This window comes from Zonotrichia albicollis, chromosome 19 (genome assembly GCF_047830755.1).
Source record: "Zonotrichia albicollis isolate bZonAlb1 chromosome 19, bZonAlb1.hap1, whole genome shotgun sequence".
Classification (NCBI taxonomy): Eukaryota; Metazoa; Chordata; class Aves; order Passeriformes; family Passerellidae; genus Zonotrichia; species Zonotrichia albicollis.
This window is the reverse complement of record NC_133837.1, coordinates 4227392-4240806: the sequence shown is the minus strand read 5'-3', so window position 1 is coordinate 4240806 and position 13415 is coordinate 4227392. Positions and strand designations below refer to the sequence as shown.

General features: G+C 49.6%; 1 protein-coding gene across 1 annotated transcript in view; it reads right to left on the bottom strand.

Moving 5' to 3' along the window:
• The window catches only part of LOC102066620 (unconventional myosin-XVB), a 30580-nt gene extending 21139 nt beyond the window's left edge, over window positions 1-9441 (bottom strand). Inside the window, exons 1-11 of the mRNA XM_074555358.1 lie at window positions 9374-9441; window positions 7782-7839; window positions 6079-6209; window positions 5879-5974; window positions 3305-3540; window positions 3047-3225; window positions 2302-2374; window positions 1672-1878; window positions 1501-1580; window positions 1213-1310; window positions 943-1030 (exon numbers count right to left, since the gene is read on the bottom strand). Coding sequence (XP_074411459.1) covers window positions 943-1030; window positions 1213-1310; window positions 1501-1580; window positions 1672-1878; window positions 2302-2374; window positions 3047-3225; window positions 3305-3540; window positions 5879-5974; window positions 6079-6209; window positions 7782-7839; window positions 9374-9376 — 1249 coding nt within the window. The 5' untranslated portion in view covers window positions 9377-9441. The remainder of the gene's footprint in view (window positions 1-942; window positions 1031-1212; window positions 1311-1500; window positions 1581-1671; window positions 1879-2301; window positions 2375-3046; window positions 3226-3304; window positions 3541-5878; window positions 5975-6078; window positions 6210-7781; window positions 7840-9373) is intronic.
• Between the last annotated feature and the right edge of the window lie 3974 nt (window positions 9442-13415).

The window sequence follows — 13415 nt, the reverse complement described above, 5'->3', positions numbered from 1 at the left end:
TGGGGAGGAGCTGTGGGGAGACAGGAATTCCTCTGCTCCCAGCAGTCAGGTCCCGTATGGGGTCACAAACAAACCCCACTGAGTGTGAAGGCAGCAGAGCAAGGGGTGGGGGGTCAGACTCAGCTGCAAGGAGTCAGCATCCAGCACAAATCTACTGGATCATTATGTCCTCACCAGTGAGAATGGCCCTGGGGTGATCATCACACATCTCCCTCATCTAAAAAGCCAGGTAAGTGACAAGCTGGCCTCAGGCCAGTGATCTGTAACAGGGCTTGTCATGCCCCAGAGCCTCTCCAATAGCCAGGAGTAGTTCCTGTCTCAGGAATGACTGAACTGGACATTCCTCACCTTTCTGAGACTGCTGGGTGTGTTCCTACCCGTGCAGATTCAGATTTGTCAGTGTCATTAATATGTTGGTGTTTGACTCCACCCTGCTGCAAATGCCAGAGTCTCAGCTCCACAGAAATGAGGAAAAGCAAAGAAACCAAACACACAAACCAAAACCTCTTCAGGGTTCAGACTTACTAACCCAAGGAATAGCTACAGATGACAGGAAGTTCTGCAAGGAAGTAATAAAAAAGATTAAAACCACCCCTGATAAAGGCAGCTACTGCTCTGTGAAAGCATGGGGTGAATAGAAGGTGAATACATGACTTACAAATATTTGTCTAGGGAAGAGGTGGCCTGGGTCAGAAACAAGATACCTGCTGCCTCGACCCCAAGGCCAGCTCAGAAGAGACATTACAAGCACAACAAAGCAGCTCCCTTATCTGACACCTCTGCAAGGCATCTGTCTCACCTGGGAGAAGGAGTGCAGCCTGTGCTAAAGCCCAGTGCTCTGCATGAACCAGCTGAACATGCAATAATTAGCATTTAAGGGGCTCCCTGACTGGTGCTCACTGAAGGTGATGTAGTCCCAGGTGTCCCCATGGCCTTACAGACCTGTAGAAGGAAAGATTCCTCTCTGTGTGGGGCCAATCTTCCCACCGCCTTTCATGCGTCTGGTGAGATTCTCACTGTTCTCCATATCCTGCATCAAAATAAACCCAAAACAGTTATCTGAGCCCAGAGGGACAGACTTCCCAGAGGGAAAGACATCCAAATGTGTGTCTGAGCTGAGCAGGGGCAGTGAATAGGCAGGAAAACCTTGAAGGACTCACAGGGACAGGAGGGCTGCAGAGAGAAGGCAGGAGGGAACATCAGGGCACTTACAGATGCTCTGGAGCTCTGATGCAGCACAGGGCTGAAGAGATCATCCACATAGTGATCCAAGCCCACAGGGACCCTCAGGTCATCTCTAAACCTTGGATCTGGGAGCAGAGAGAAGTCTGGTGACAAGGCAGGTAAGAAAGCTTCCCCTGCCTCCAGTCCCTATTAGTCATGGTTCAGAGTGGAGTCTACAACAAGAAGAATCACCTGACTCCCCCTCTGCCCTGATGCCCTGGCTGGGGCCCACCTGGCCCTTCCCAGTGCCAGCCACAGTGCTGGGCTAAAGCTCACCTGAATGGAGACCAACAAGCTCTGGAGGGAAGCTGGGTGGGGGGAAGGCAGGGGCCTGGATACCTGGGGCAGGAGGGATCCTGTTGAAGAGGAAAATGAGATGAGAACCAGAGTGCTGGAAGATGGGTGGCAGGGCCATGGGTGGTGGGGCAGGAGGAGCAGGTGGCTCACATGTCCAGGTCAGAGGGCTGCAGGATGCTCCTGTCCCTTTCTGGGGCGATGGGGTACTCAGTGGGGGCCCGGGAGGAGCTGATGAAGTTGCTGGTGTCCTCCATCTCTCCAATGAGGTCCAGCACAAAGTCACAGCCCAGCAGGTCCTGCCACGTGTTGCCAGTGAACATGGAGACAGACCACCCTCGAGTGTTCTTGTCACAGCCCCTGGGAGGGGAAAGGTGTCCAGGCAGGCAGGGGAAAGGGAGAGGAAGGAAAACATTACATTCAATTTCTTCTTGCCTTGTCTATCCTGGCTTAAATCTTTTAGATTTAGGTTGTGAATCAACTATTAAGTGCCAAGGGTTAGAAAATATTTAGAATAATTCAAGATTTGTCCTTTTTATCAATTCTTTTTTTCTCTGAAGCTGCTGTCAGAGATCACACCAGTATCTGTTCCTGAAGAAGAGCATTGTGTATGGTTGAGGGTTATGTTAAGGGTGAAGAAGGGAGCACAGGCTGGAGTGGGCAAGAATTGAGTATTCTACATTTAACCATATAAATCCCAGCCTGCAGACCAAAGCAGGCTGAGCCTTAGAGCTGGTGACAGCCTCTCACACCCCCAGACCTGCTCCCATCCTCTGGCAGTACCTTGCACTCAGGATCCAGGCTGCATACTGCTCCCCAGTCATCCAGGACTCCACCTCAGCTGAGAACTCCTCCTCTGGCACAGAGAGCAAAGTCAGTGCCCAGAGCCTCCCTGGCAGGACCCAAAGCAACTCCCACATTCCATGGGACACAAGCCCAGCTGGAAAGTCTCACACACTCCTGGGCAGGGCCACAGAAGGCCTGAAAGCTCATGGAAGGCTCCACATGGACACATTCATCACATTCACATCCAAAATATCTGTTTGATGGCACAGGTTGGCATTTCCAACCTGACAGGTGAAAACCCTTGCAGTGTCCTGGTTTGCTTGGGGATCACTCCACTCACAAGGAGCCAGAGTAGGGATGTTCTGTGTTCAATTCATAGAGCTGCTGGTTGCTCAAGAGGCAACTTCAGGTAATATTTGAGAAGGGCACAAAGTCCCTGTAGCAAAATCTTGCTGCATGGGCTGTAATGGACAGCAGCCCTGGAGAGATGCATAACCCTCTGTTGAGCAGGGCCCAAACCCAGGACAATCTCATCCCTCAGCCTGAGAAGCAGGTCCCACCATGCAAAGACTTTGCAAGTTTTGGATCTAAATTCAGATGCTTGTTTCCCCCATGGCTGTACCAGCAAACAGTGTTCTGACCCACTTCACTTAGTTGAGGGAATTATTCCCCAATGCTGATTTCTGCACTGGAAAAGACCTTAGAGACTGAAAGACAGGAGGAGGGCAGAAGGGTGAGTTACCATTAAAGGTGTGAACATCCAGCACCATCTTCCCTCTCCTCTGGTTTGCTGTCCACTCCAGCTGGGTGGGAGGGTAAGCCCGAGCGGGCGCAGGCCCTGTCCCCATGCACTGGGCCGCCCTCAGCATCTTGCGCTGGCACACGGCGCTGTAGCCCTCCATGCCATAGTCTGACACAAACCTAGGAGAAGGAACTGCATGTGGCACTGCTCACCCTCCCAACCCCTCTGTGAGCCTGCCCTGGCCTTTTCTCCTCTTACTTCAGCAGAGGTTTCTGCAGTGCAGGTGAGGGGCCAAAGCAGCTGAGCAGAGTGGCCATGAGGAGCCAGCCCCGCCGGCTGCGCTCCGTGTCCGGGTTCCTCCAGCTCTGGGCAACCACCTGGCTGAAGATTTCATCACGCAGAGCAGCGTCCCTCAAACCTCTGCCAGCAATGAAGTTGCCCAGCAGGACCTCCTGCCAGCCATGGAGACTCTGGTCACCGATGAAGCGCAAAATCTGGAAGGATCCAGAGCAAGAGAGAGAGAACTGGAGCTGTAACCCCCTGTCCCAAACTCTGGGGTAAGAGTTGGAGACACCAGGAGCTGCTGTGGCCAACAATCAGACTGGGGCCTTGTAGGAGCATTGAGGGGTAGGATGGTGGGGATGGATGGAGATGAGAGATCTCTGCAGCCAGGGCTGGAACTTGGGGTTCATTGCAAAGGGCCTGGGTGCAGGGCCCTGCTGGGAGCTGCCAGCCACAGCTCAGAGCAGGCCCAAAGGGGAAGAGAGAGAAGGCAAGAGCATGGTAAAGAGAGAATGAGAGAGTAAAAGAGAGGATCAGAGGGCAAGGTTCCTGTTCCAATACAATAAATCTTCTTCTGGTTGTGGAATTTGGGGTTCATTGCAAAGGGCCTGGGTGCAGGGCCCTGCTGGGAGCTGCCAGGCACAGCTCAGAGCAGGCTGAGAGAAGAGAGGGGGAGAGAGGATGAGAGGGTGAGAGAGTAAAAGGGTAAGACAGCGAGGTTCTCGTTAGAATACAATAAATCTTCTGTGTTGAATATTCTGATTCTCACTAACCAATCTAGCACAAGGTACAAATCCTGTAGCATTTACATACAGCCTATAAGAATCACTACATTACCTACTGTGTTACATTTTAAACCCTAAAAACTCCTCTTTGTGCCCCTTCTGCCAAGCTGGCAGGGTCTGCTCTGACCCTTGGGCCTGTCTGCAAGCAGAGGGTGTTGTTCCATCAAAAGGGGATTACCTTCAGCTGGCCACACCATTGTTTTCCAGTTGTTCAGTAACTATGGGATCTCAAAGCTTGCTTTCATTTCAATCTTGCTTATAGTTTCTATATTCTCAAAATCTTTTGCCAGACAATCATATTTATAAGGCTTTCCTGTTTCATCTTCCCCAACAGGGCCTGTCCTCAGGTTTTTGTGCACCACCAAAGTGCTGGGCAATTTGGGAGGCAACACTTACAGAGATTGGATCTTGACTAAAAGTCAGGGTGACTTCAGTCTCTTCTGAGGTATGACTCAGAATTTGGTCTAGGGCAAAATATTTCCCCTTGGGCAGGGCTCAGGCACACAAGTAAATTACCATAGGATATTTGCTACTGAGCCCACTGAGTGTTCAAAGCCTTTGGTACAGTTAATATTATACCAAGTACTATGGGATGTGGTGTCTCAACACAGTCACTGAAGTGATTCAGCTTCTTGGCTATGCATATCAACATCTTCAATGCTTTTTTAGTTTGTATTTCTCACCCTTAGGTACAGAATAGTTTCTTTCATCCTCTACACTTCAATATGTTAGAAATATTTTTTTTTAAATCAACAGCTTTGGAAAGAACATTTAAGCATAACAACACTTCTAAAACCACTTAATAGTACCAAGTGTGTCAGAGATTCACTGAGAAAAACAGGGGATGGTGGTTGTTTAGTTCTCATAGAATTCTTTGCAGCAAATCCCTACTTCATTAGCAAGTTTTGATCTTTAGAAAAATAATAGTGTTCTGCTTAAACACAATCCTATTCACAAGATTTTATTGAAGCTTATGCTCTTCTATAATTGGGATCACAAGGACAAAACAAGAGACTCTTTTTAGGTATTAAGTTTCTTAATGGGCTTATTTTAATTCCATGTAATTCCCAAAAAGATGACCAGATTTACTTAGAAAGTATCTGGAGTTTCATTCTATTTTCAACCATTTTAAAGAAGAAATATAAAGAAATAGATGTTTTATACCCACAGAGATGAAATAGCACCATCCCCTTCACACAAACACTACAGTGAGGGTGTGGTTCCAGGTGTACTTTTCCTGATGACAAAGTCCCTGCCCTTTTCCAGCCTTTCAACAACAGTTCCCTGTCCCCTGTTGGGTACTGACACATCTGTGAGCCCGAGGTGCAATTGAGATGTTTGCTATAAAACACATCATGGAAAATATCTGGGTTAAATGAAACATTTTTATGACTGACAGACAAGTAAGTGGTTGAGACAGACTTCCCTTATCATTGCTATTGAGTCTGGAATATTGGGATGTTAAAGTTTAGCAGTCCTATTCGTATATGTCCTGCCAAATTCTGAGGCTCCATCACCAGGAATTCACTTTGATCCCAGTAGTCTGTGCCTGGTCTGTGCCTCCCCAAAACCCAGCAACCTTAAGGGGCTGTGTGTGATCTCTGTCAGGCTGCTCCAGGGCCTAGAAGGAGCAATTTATTCTGCTTTTCCAGCCCTCCACGTGTTGTAAGAACAGTATCCACCACCAGCAGCTTGTTGTATAAAGGCATCAAAACCTTGTCTGTGCCCACCTGCTCCCAGCCAGGTCAAGAACAACATCTCTTACCAGTTTGTTTATCTCAAGTGCACTCTCCTGGTGTTCAGCATCCAGGTGGGTTAAGGGGTGCTGCAGAGGCTGACCAGGGGCAGGGAAATCTGGCTTCTACAATGAAACAAAATAAAGATAGAAATATTTGCTCCTGGTGCTGCTAAAACCAGTGTGTCTGCCCACAGGGGAGGCAGTGAAGGGAGATAAAGAGTTCCCACCTGGAAGTGTGATTTGATGAAGGAGGAGAAGGGATGGCTGTTGATGGTGGGTGGGAGGGAAAGGTCATCCTTGACCTTCACTTCTGGGGGCTGTGTCTCAGTTATCTGGTTGGTCTGTGCTTGGTGTCGGCCTGCAAGGGAAGGAGGTCTGGTGGGGTGGCAGGACACCAACAATTCACAGAGCAGCTCCTGCTGACCTGCACCTCACCCTGCTGAGCCCCTGACCCAGCCCTGGCTGAAGGGACACCCTCAGACCCCCAGCAGGCACAGCCTCATCTCCCTGAGAGCACAAGGACTCAGATTTTACAGCTCTGATCGTTCAGGCCATTCTCCCCAGGGAACACCTGGCGATTCAAGGCTGCACTGCAGCATTTACGGGCAGGAAATGCTGAGCTCATACAGATACTGCTGACAACTGCCCAGTCCACAGGAAATGAGAGGTCTTTGTAATGAGGGATTTCTCAGGGATAAGAGAGGAGCAAACATCACTAAATGAAGGCGTTTCTCAGTGCAGCACAGCTCCTGTGCATTCCTCTCTCTCTCCAGCTGTGTCCCTGATGCTCTCCAATCTTCCCCATTTACATCCCATCAGCTTTCATTTCCAGCAGTCTCACTGTTCCCTGAGCCCCTCTGGCTTACATTGCTCACTAGACCAGCTGATAGTCCCTGCAGGGCTCTGCCATGAAATGTGAGCTATTTGGGAATCCAGCACAGTCTGCTCCAATTCACCAGACTCTCCTGCCTGATCGTGTCCCTCACTGTCCCCCACAGAAGGCCACAGGCACAGCTGGCTTTGGCTTTGACACCACACAGACACAGACAGGCAAATCCTGCCTCAACCTATTTGCAGCTTAAATATTCACATTGTACATGGAGCTACAGAGGAAACACAACTGCACAAAACTTAATGCTCAGGGTCAGGTCAACAGCTTGTGAAATTATTGCACTTATTTTGGTGATTTGAAATCCAATTGGTGCATCCCTAAATTGATAAATTAATAAATTAACACATACTCATTACTAAATTAATACTAAATTAATAAAATTAATAAATTAACACATACTCAATTTATTACATTGTTACATCCTTAAGTTATCATATTGTTATGTCCTCAGACTGATAAATTGTTATATCTCAAGTTATTACATTGTTCCACAGTCAAGCTGTTACCCTGTTTCTCCTTCCTTCTATTTTAAACTTTGTTTTGAGGAAATAATTTTTAATGAAACTGAAAAATATTTCTTGGAAATTGTCAAAACTGTTGTTTTCTTCCCCTTCAACTTCCTTAAGGATTTTAGAGTAGGTAAAAGATGGGTGTAAGTTTTTCCACCCCAGATACTCATCTCTGCCAGAGACCTGGGTTCACTAAGCAGTTTGCTGTCACATAACTTTGACCAAAGAGTTTTGCATCATCCCTGCTATCAGTTCTACCAGCCCAGTTCAAAAGAAGAACTGAAAAATTAACAAAGATACTGATTTTCAAGCTGGTGTTCTGGCCCAAGTTGCTTTTCCTCCCTACCGTGTCAGGAAACAACATGCAAGGTACCGTTTGCCTTTATCATATTTACACTGCAAAAATGATAACGAATCAAAACCAGCCCAGTGGCAGGCAGCAGGGAGAACAAAGACACACTTTGATATAAACAAGGAAATAGTCAGTGAAACAGTGCAGGAAAGAGAGGGAAGGAGGAGGATTTCTCACCTTCAACAAAGTGCAGGAGGGCTGCGAGCTCTGCAGGGATCTCCAGCAGCCCCACGTCCTGGAGACAGAAACAAATCAGTCAGAAACAAATCAGAGAAAAAAACACATAAAAGCCTGAGCTGAGACTGGGTGAAACTGCCTTGGAGAAGCTGCCAGGACAGGGATGGAGCATCTGAGCCAAAGCAGTGACTTCTGCATCCGCAACATTCAGAGCCATTGCAGACAGGGAGGTGTTGCATGAACACAGCTTGTGGCATGGGTCAGCTCAGGAGGGAAAGGGGAGCAATTCCCAAATAAAATATCAACTGCCACAAGGGGAAGGACAGGAAAGTTGGATTTCTTTGACTCATCCCTCATTCCTATCAAGTGTGGCACATTGCACTGTAGAGATTGCACCTGAAGGGTAAGGGCCATTTCCTCCTGCCCTTTCCTGACAGTTTTCTTTTGATTTTTCTGTATCCAAAGGTGCTACAGCATAAAGTGAGACCTGATTCTGATCTTTGATATATGTTGGAGGTTCCTAGGAAAGCTCAGATCTGTATCTGGGTAATCCAGAGGAGAATCTGGCCAATGAGTTTTGATTTTTCACTGGTTTGCACCTTGCACTGCTGCAGGGTAGGAAGCAGGTGGGCCAATACAACACAGGGTCAGCATCACTGCATGTAGAGTCAGCTCAGGGCATTTCAGACAGAACTACTCAGATTAAGGCACTGAGTAGTTCTGTAAAGTAGTTCTGTAAAACCAAGATACGATCCCAAAACCTGAGGTTTTGGGGGTTTTTTATTTCTTGCTTTTTGGGGATTTTTTTTGAGATCTGCATAGTACAGCCTCTTGTCATCAGCACATTATTCTGACATCTCTCTCCACTTAAAGACACATTCACAGCATTTTTGATCAGTTTGATTTTGCTCATAAGATACTTGACTTCAAGTCTGGCTTTTCAATGGTGTATTCAGGAAGAGGACTGTGAAATTCCACAGTTCTGGATCCACACCTGGGGAAGGTGGATGAGCACCCAGGGCTAATTTTTCTTGTTGTTACTGACAGATCTATACAGAATTGTGGATAATATCAATTCAGATTCCCTTGATACAGACACTGCAGCAAATGTGTGTCCAGTCAACAGACATCAATAATGGCATTAGTTAGAAGTGTTGATACAGGCTAAAAGTGTTGTGAAGCATTTAATACATCCCTTCCTCTACATCAGCTTCTGTTAATACATTTGTGCAGAAATGTCTCATTCCCATCCCTCACAACAGAAGATGATTGCCAAAAATAATCTTCCCTCCTCCTCTGCAGGGCAGGTCAGTGCTGTGAGCAAACACAGAGCTCTGGCTCAGGACTGGCTGATGGTGCCTGGCTGTGCCCAGAGCATGGGAAACACTGAACTAATGAGATATTTCTGTATTAGAAGGCCCTTGGCACCATCTAACCTGCATTCTGTACCAGGTTCCAGACATGTGTGGGCTTTCTCTAGATGTTCTGCTGTTCCCCAGCAAACCTGGCCTGAGGAGGCACAAGGGAGGGAGAACACCTGGAGAACCTGATTGTTTTGATCTCAGACCCTCCCAGACCATTTGACAACTCACCATTCCTTGGCTGGGACTATTTCCTGTGTCAGCACAGGCCAGGGAGCTCCTTCTTTGTTTCCTTTCCTCTAAATCCTGCTGTTAGGAGATGAAAAGGGGATAGAGGGTGGGAAGATATGTGCATGAAGTGAATTCCAGCTTTTCTGGGGGCAGATGCTGAGGGTGGCCAGGAGATGGTGTCCTGCTCCAGCAGATGGAATGACAGAACAGCTACAGAGCCTTCCTGGGACCCCAACTCAGTGTTTTGAGAAGGGGCTGCCCAGGCAGAGACCTGGGCTTTGCTGGAACACCTCCTGCCCTTCCTGGCACAACCCAGCAGCAAGAGCCTGCAGCACCTGCCCAGCATCCTGCCACACCTTCCCTTGCTGGCCATCTGATGTGGCTCAGGACAAAAGCTCCCAGCAGCTGCCAGAAATATTCACCCACCTCCTTCAGCACCAGAGCACCTGAAAACAGCCTGAACAGGACAGATGAACTTGTCCATGGAGAGGAAATCCTTTAGAAAGGTGGGAGGGATGCCAAAAGCTAAACTCCCTCACAGCTCTGCCCTTTTCCTTCCATTCTCTTGCTCCCCAGCCTCATCACTCACCTGAGATGGGGAAGGAGGATCTCTGGCTCCTTCTCTGCCTCTCTCCTGCCTGTCAGTGGTGCAGAGCACTGAGACTACATGGGAGCTTATGAGGGCTGGGCTGAGAAAGACAGTGACAAGCTAAAGTCCAAAGGGCAGGGCTGTGGGGTGGGGGAAAGGAGGAACTTTGCAGCAGGTGAACTTTGAGACCTTTGCTGCTGCTACTGCATGTACAGAGACCTCAGCAAACAAACACTGAAGGAACAGAAACAGATTCAAAAGAGTTGCACTGTTGTGGTTACCTGGGAGAAAGAAAATCTGGATCCTGTCCAAGTGGGAAGGGCAAGAAACAGAACAGAAACTCATGCTGAAGGAGGCACCTCTGCAGGTCTGCATCAACTCTCCTTAGCCCTCTGCCCCACCATGCCCTCAGCCATGCCAGGAGCTGGGTCCTTCCCTTGTAAAGCTGAAGCTGTGAGATGTTACTGCTACTCTAAGGAAGAATGGTCTGATTTCCTCTTTCCAGATTTATTTTAATAGTAAGGAAATGGCCCTTTAATAATAAGGAAATGGCCCTTACCCTTCATGTGCAAAATTTTAATTTCCCAATTTTATTGTAGTAGTTTGTGCAGAATACATTATACCCACTGGACAGAACCATGGCTCTCTCCTGCACATTATTTTCCATCTTCTCAAAAACTTGCAATCCTGTTCTCACCCCAGCTGACTTCCAAGGGGCCAAGGGCTTGAGCAGCCTGAGGCAGCTGTAAGGGATCAGGGAGGATCATCATGGACTGAAAGAATCTTGCAATTCAGTCACCATCAGTAATTGACCTGGGCAACAAAAAAAGCAAGATGAACGCCTCCTTAGAGCTTGAGCAGAACAGCAGCTCTGAAGAGCACAGAGGGCACCAGCTCTTGTCTCATGTAGGACAGTGACATCTGGAGTGGCTGCCTAGAACAGAGGCTAGACTGTGTTAGACAATAAAGTGGGTATTCATTAAAGGCCTTCAACAGATACACCTTGGGCAGTGCAGGAGCCTGGCAGAGGCTACACCCAAGATGGACAATGGTCATGAGTTTTTCAGACAGATACAAGTTTGGTCTATCTGCATATCAGGGGTTAATTGTTCAATTACAGCTTCAGGTAATGAAGTCACATTCTCCCAGTTTGCTTCCCCCAACTCCCTTTTGTTTGTACTTTTCAGGCCTGAGGCTGTCCTTGGTTCTCAGGCCTGGAAGGATTGTTTTGTCTGACCAAACTGTGAAGAGAGCTTACTAAAATTCCATATGGAGTTCAGAGTTATACACTGATGCAGTACACGATCTGAAAAATATAAAAGCTAAACCTGAAGGCATCATCCCCACCCTGGCTCACACAGCCTGGCCCATGAATCAGCTCTGTTTGCAATACCTCTGCCAACTGAGCATGTCGTTTAGAGAGAGAAGGCTCCAGCCTCTCTGCTTCCTTCATTTGACATTTGTGTCAGACAGAGGGTGAAGGACACCTCCCTAGGTGAGGACACATCACCTCACTGCCAGCAAACCTTCCAAAGCCATCCCTGCCCTGGCCTCACCCAGTCTCACTCTGCTTAGGGCAGAACAGCCCCTCCTGCACACCTTGCTCTGCTGTTACCTGGCAGCGCTTCCTCCACTGAATCAAAGGTCTGGAGATCACAATCACGGTTTTAAATTGCACCAAAGTCTTCTTCAGCCTCCTGTAACGCTTCCTAGAGGATGAGGAAAGAATTGTCTGATGGGGGACACATCAGCCACACAGACATACACAGAGCAGGCCAGCAGCCAACATGAGGAGGGGCCTGGACATCCCCACCTGGCTGCCCCTTGGCAAGGCCAGAGGGCTGTCCCTGGACTGTCCTTGGCAAGGCCAAAGAGCTGTCCCTGGGCTGTCCCTTGGCTGTCCCTGGGATGTCCCTTGGCAAGGCCAAAGGGTGTCCCTTGGCTGTCCCTTGGCTGTCCCTGGGCTGTCCCTGGGCTGTCCATTGGCTATCCCTGGGCTGTCCCTGGGCTGTCCCTGGGATGTCCCTTAGCAAGGCCAAGGGGCTGTCCCTTGGCAAGGCCAAAGGGTGTCCCTTGGGTGTCCCTTGGCTGTCCCTGGGCTGTCCCTGGGATGTCCCTTAGCAAGGCCAAGGGGCTGTCCCTTGGCTTTCCCTTGGCAAGGCCAAAGGGTGTCCCTTGGGTGTCCCTTGGCTGTCCCTGGGCTGTCCATTGGCTATCCCTGGGCTGTCCCTGGGCTGTCCCTGGGCTGTCCCTGGGCAAGGCCAAAGGGTGTCCCTTGGCTATCTCTTGGCTGTCCCTGGGATGTCCCTTAGCAAGGCCAAGGGGCTGTCCCTGGGCTGTCCCTGGGCTGTCCTTGACAAGGCCTAAGGGTGTCCCTTGGCTGTCCCTTGGCAAGGCCTAAGGGTGTCCCTTGGCTGTCCCTGGGCTGTCCCTTGGCTGTCCCTTGGCAAGGCCTAAGGGCTGTCCCTGGGCTGTCCCTTGGCTGTCCCTTGGCAAGGCCTAAGGGTGTCCCTTGGCTGTCCCTTGGCAAGGCCAAAGGGTGTCCCTTGGCTGTCCTTGGCAAGGCCAAACAGTGTCCTTTGGCTCTCCCTGGGATGTCCCTTAGCAAGGCCAAGGGGCTGTCCCTTGGCTGTCCCTTGGCTGTCCCTGGGCTGTCCCTTGGCAAGGCCAAAGGGCTGTCCCTGGGCTGTCCCCTGGCTCCTGACCTGGCCTGGTAGCCTCGGAAGTGAGCCTGGATCAGTGTGACTTTCTCCTGGAGCACGCGGAGGCGCCGGCGCTGGAGGAGGTGGCGGAATTTCCTCTGCAGGGTGACCACGGCCCAGCTCTGCCTCTGCTGCCATCGCCTCTCCAGCAGCTGCCTGCCCTTCTCCTTCAGAAACACCTGGGCAAAGGCAGCAGCTGCTGACCCACAGGCAAGCAGCAGCTTCTCCCAGAGCTGATCAATAATAAAATCTGCTGGTTTATTCCTTTGTAGCCTTTAAGGGCTCTTGCTAAGGAGACTGGGGAGGGCAGGAGGCACAGGTGCAAGTGGCAGAGACGGATGCATTTGGGGAGGACAGGGAATCAGGGAGTGATGAAGGTTAGCAGGTAGCAAAAGTAGAAGCCCAGGAATACTGGGTATACAAAGGGCTTGGCCATGCCACAAAAGCCTGGAGCTGGAACCTCCTGGTAATCTGAAGTGCTAAAAATGCCTTCTTAGTACTTGGGACAAGAGGCAAAGGTGAGAGGGGAAGGTGTGCAAGGCCCTCCCTCTGTGGGCAGAGGCTGAGCTCCTCTCCTGCTTTGCCAGCCTGGGCATGGTGGGTGGGGCTGTGCAATCCAGATGAGATTGTCTGTAGACATCACCTTTGTCACCCCAATCTGGTAGAGATCCGAGGGGTTCCCCACCACGTGGGCCAGCACTGCTGCACAGCCTTCCCTCTGCTCCAAGCTGCTGGGGCTGCTCCCAGCCAG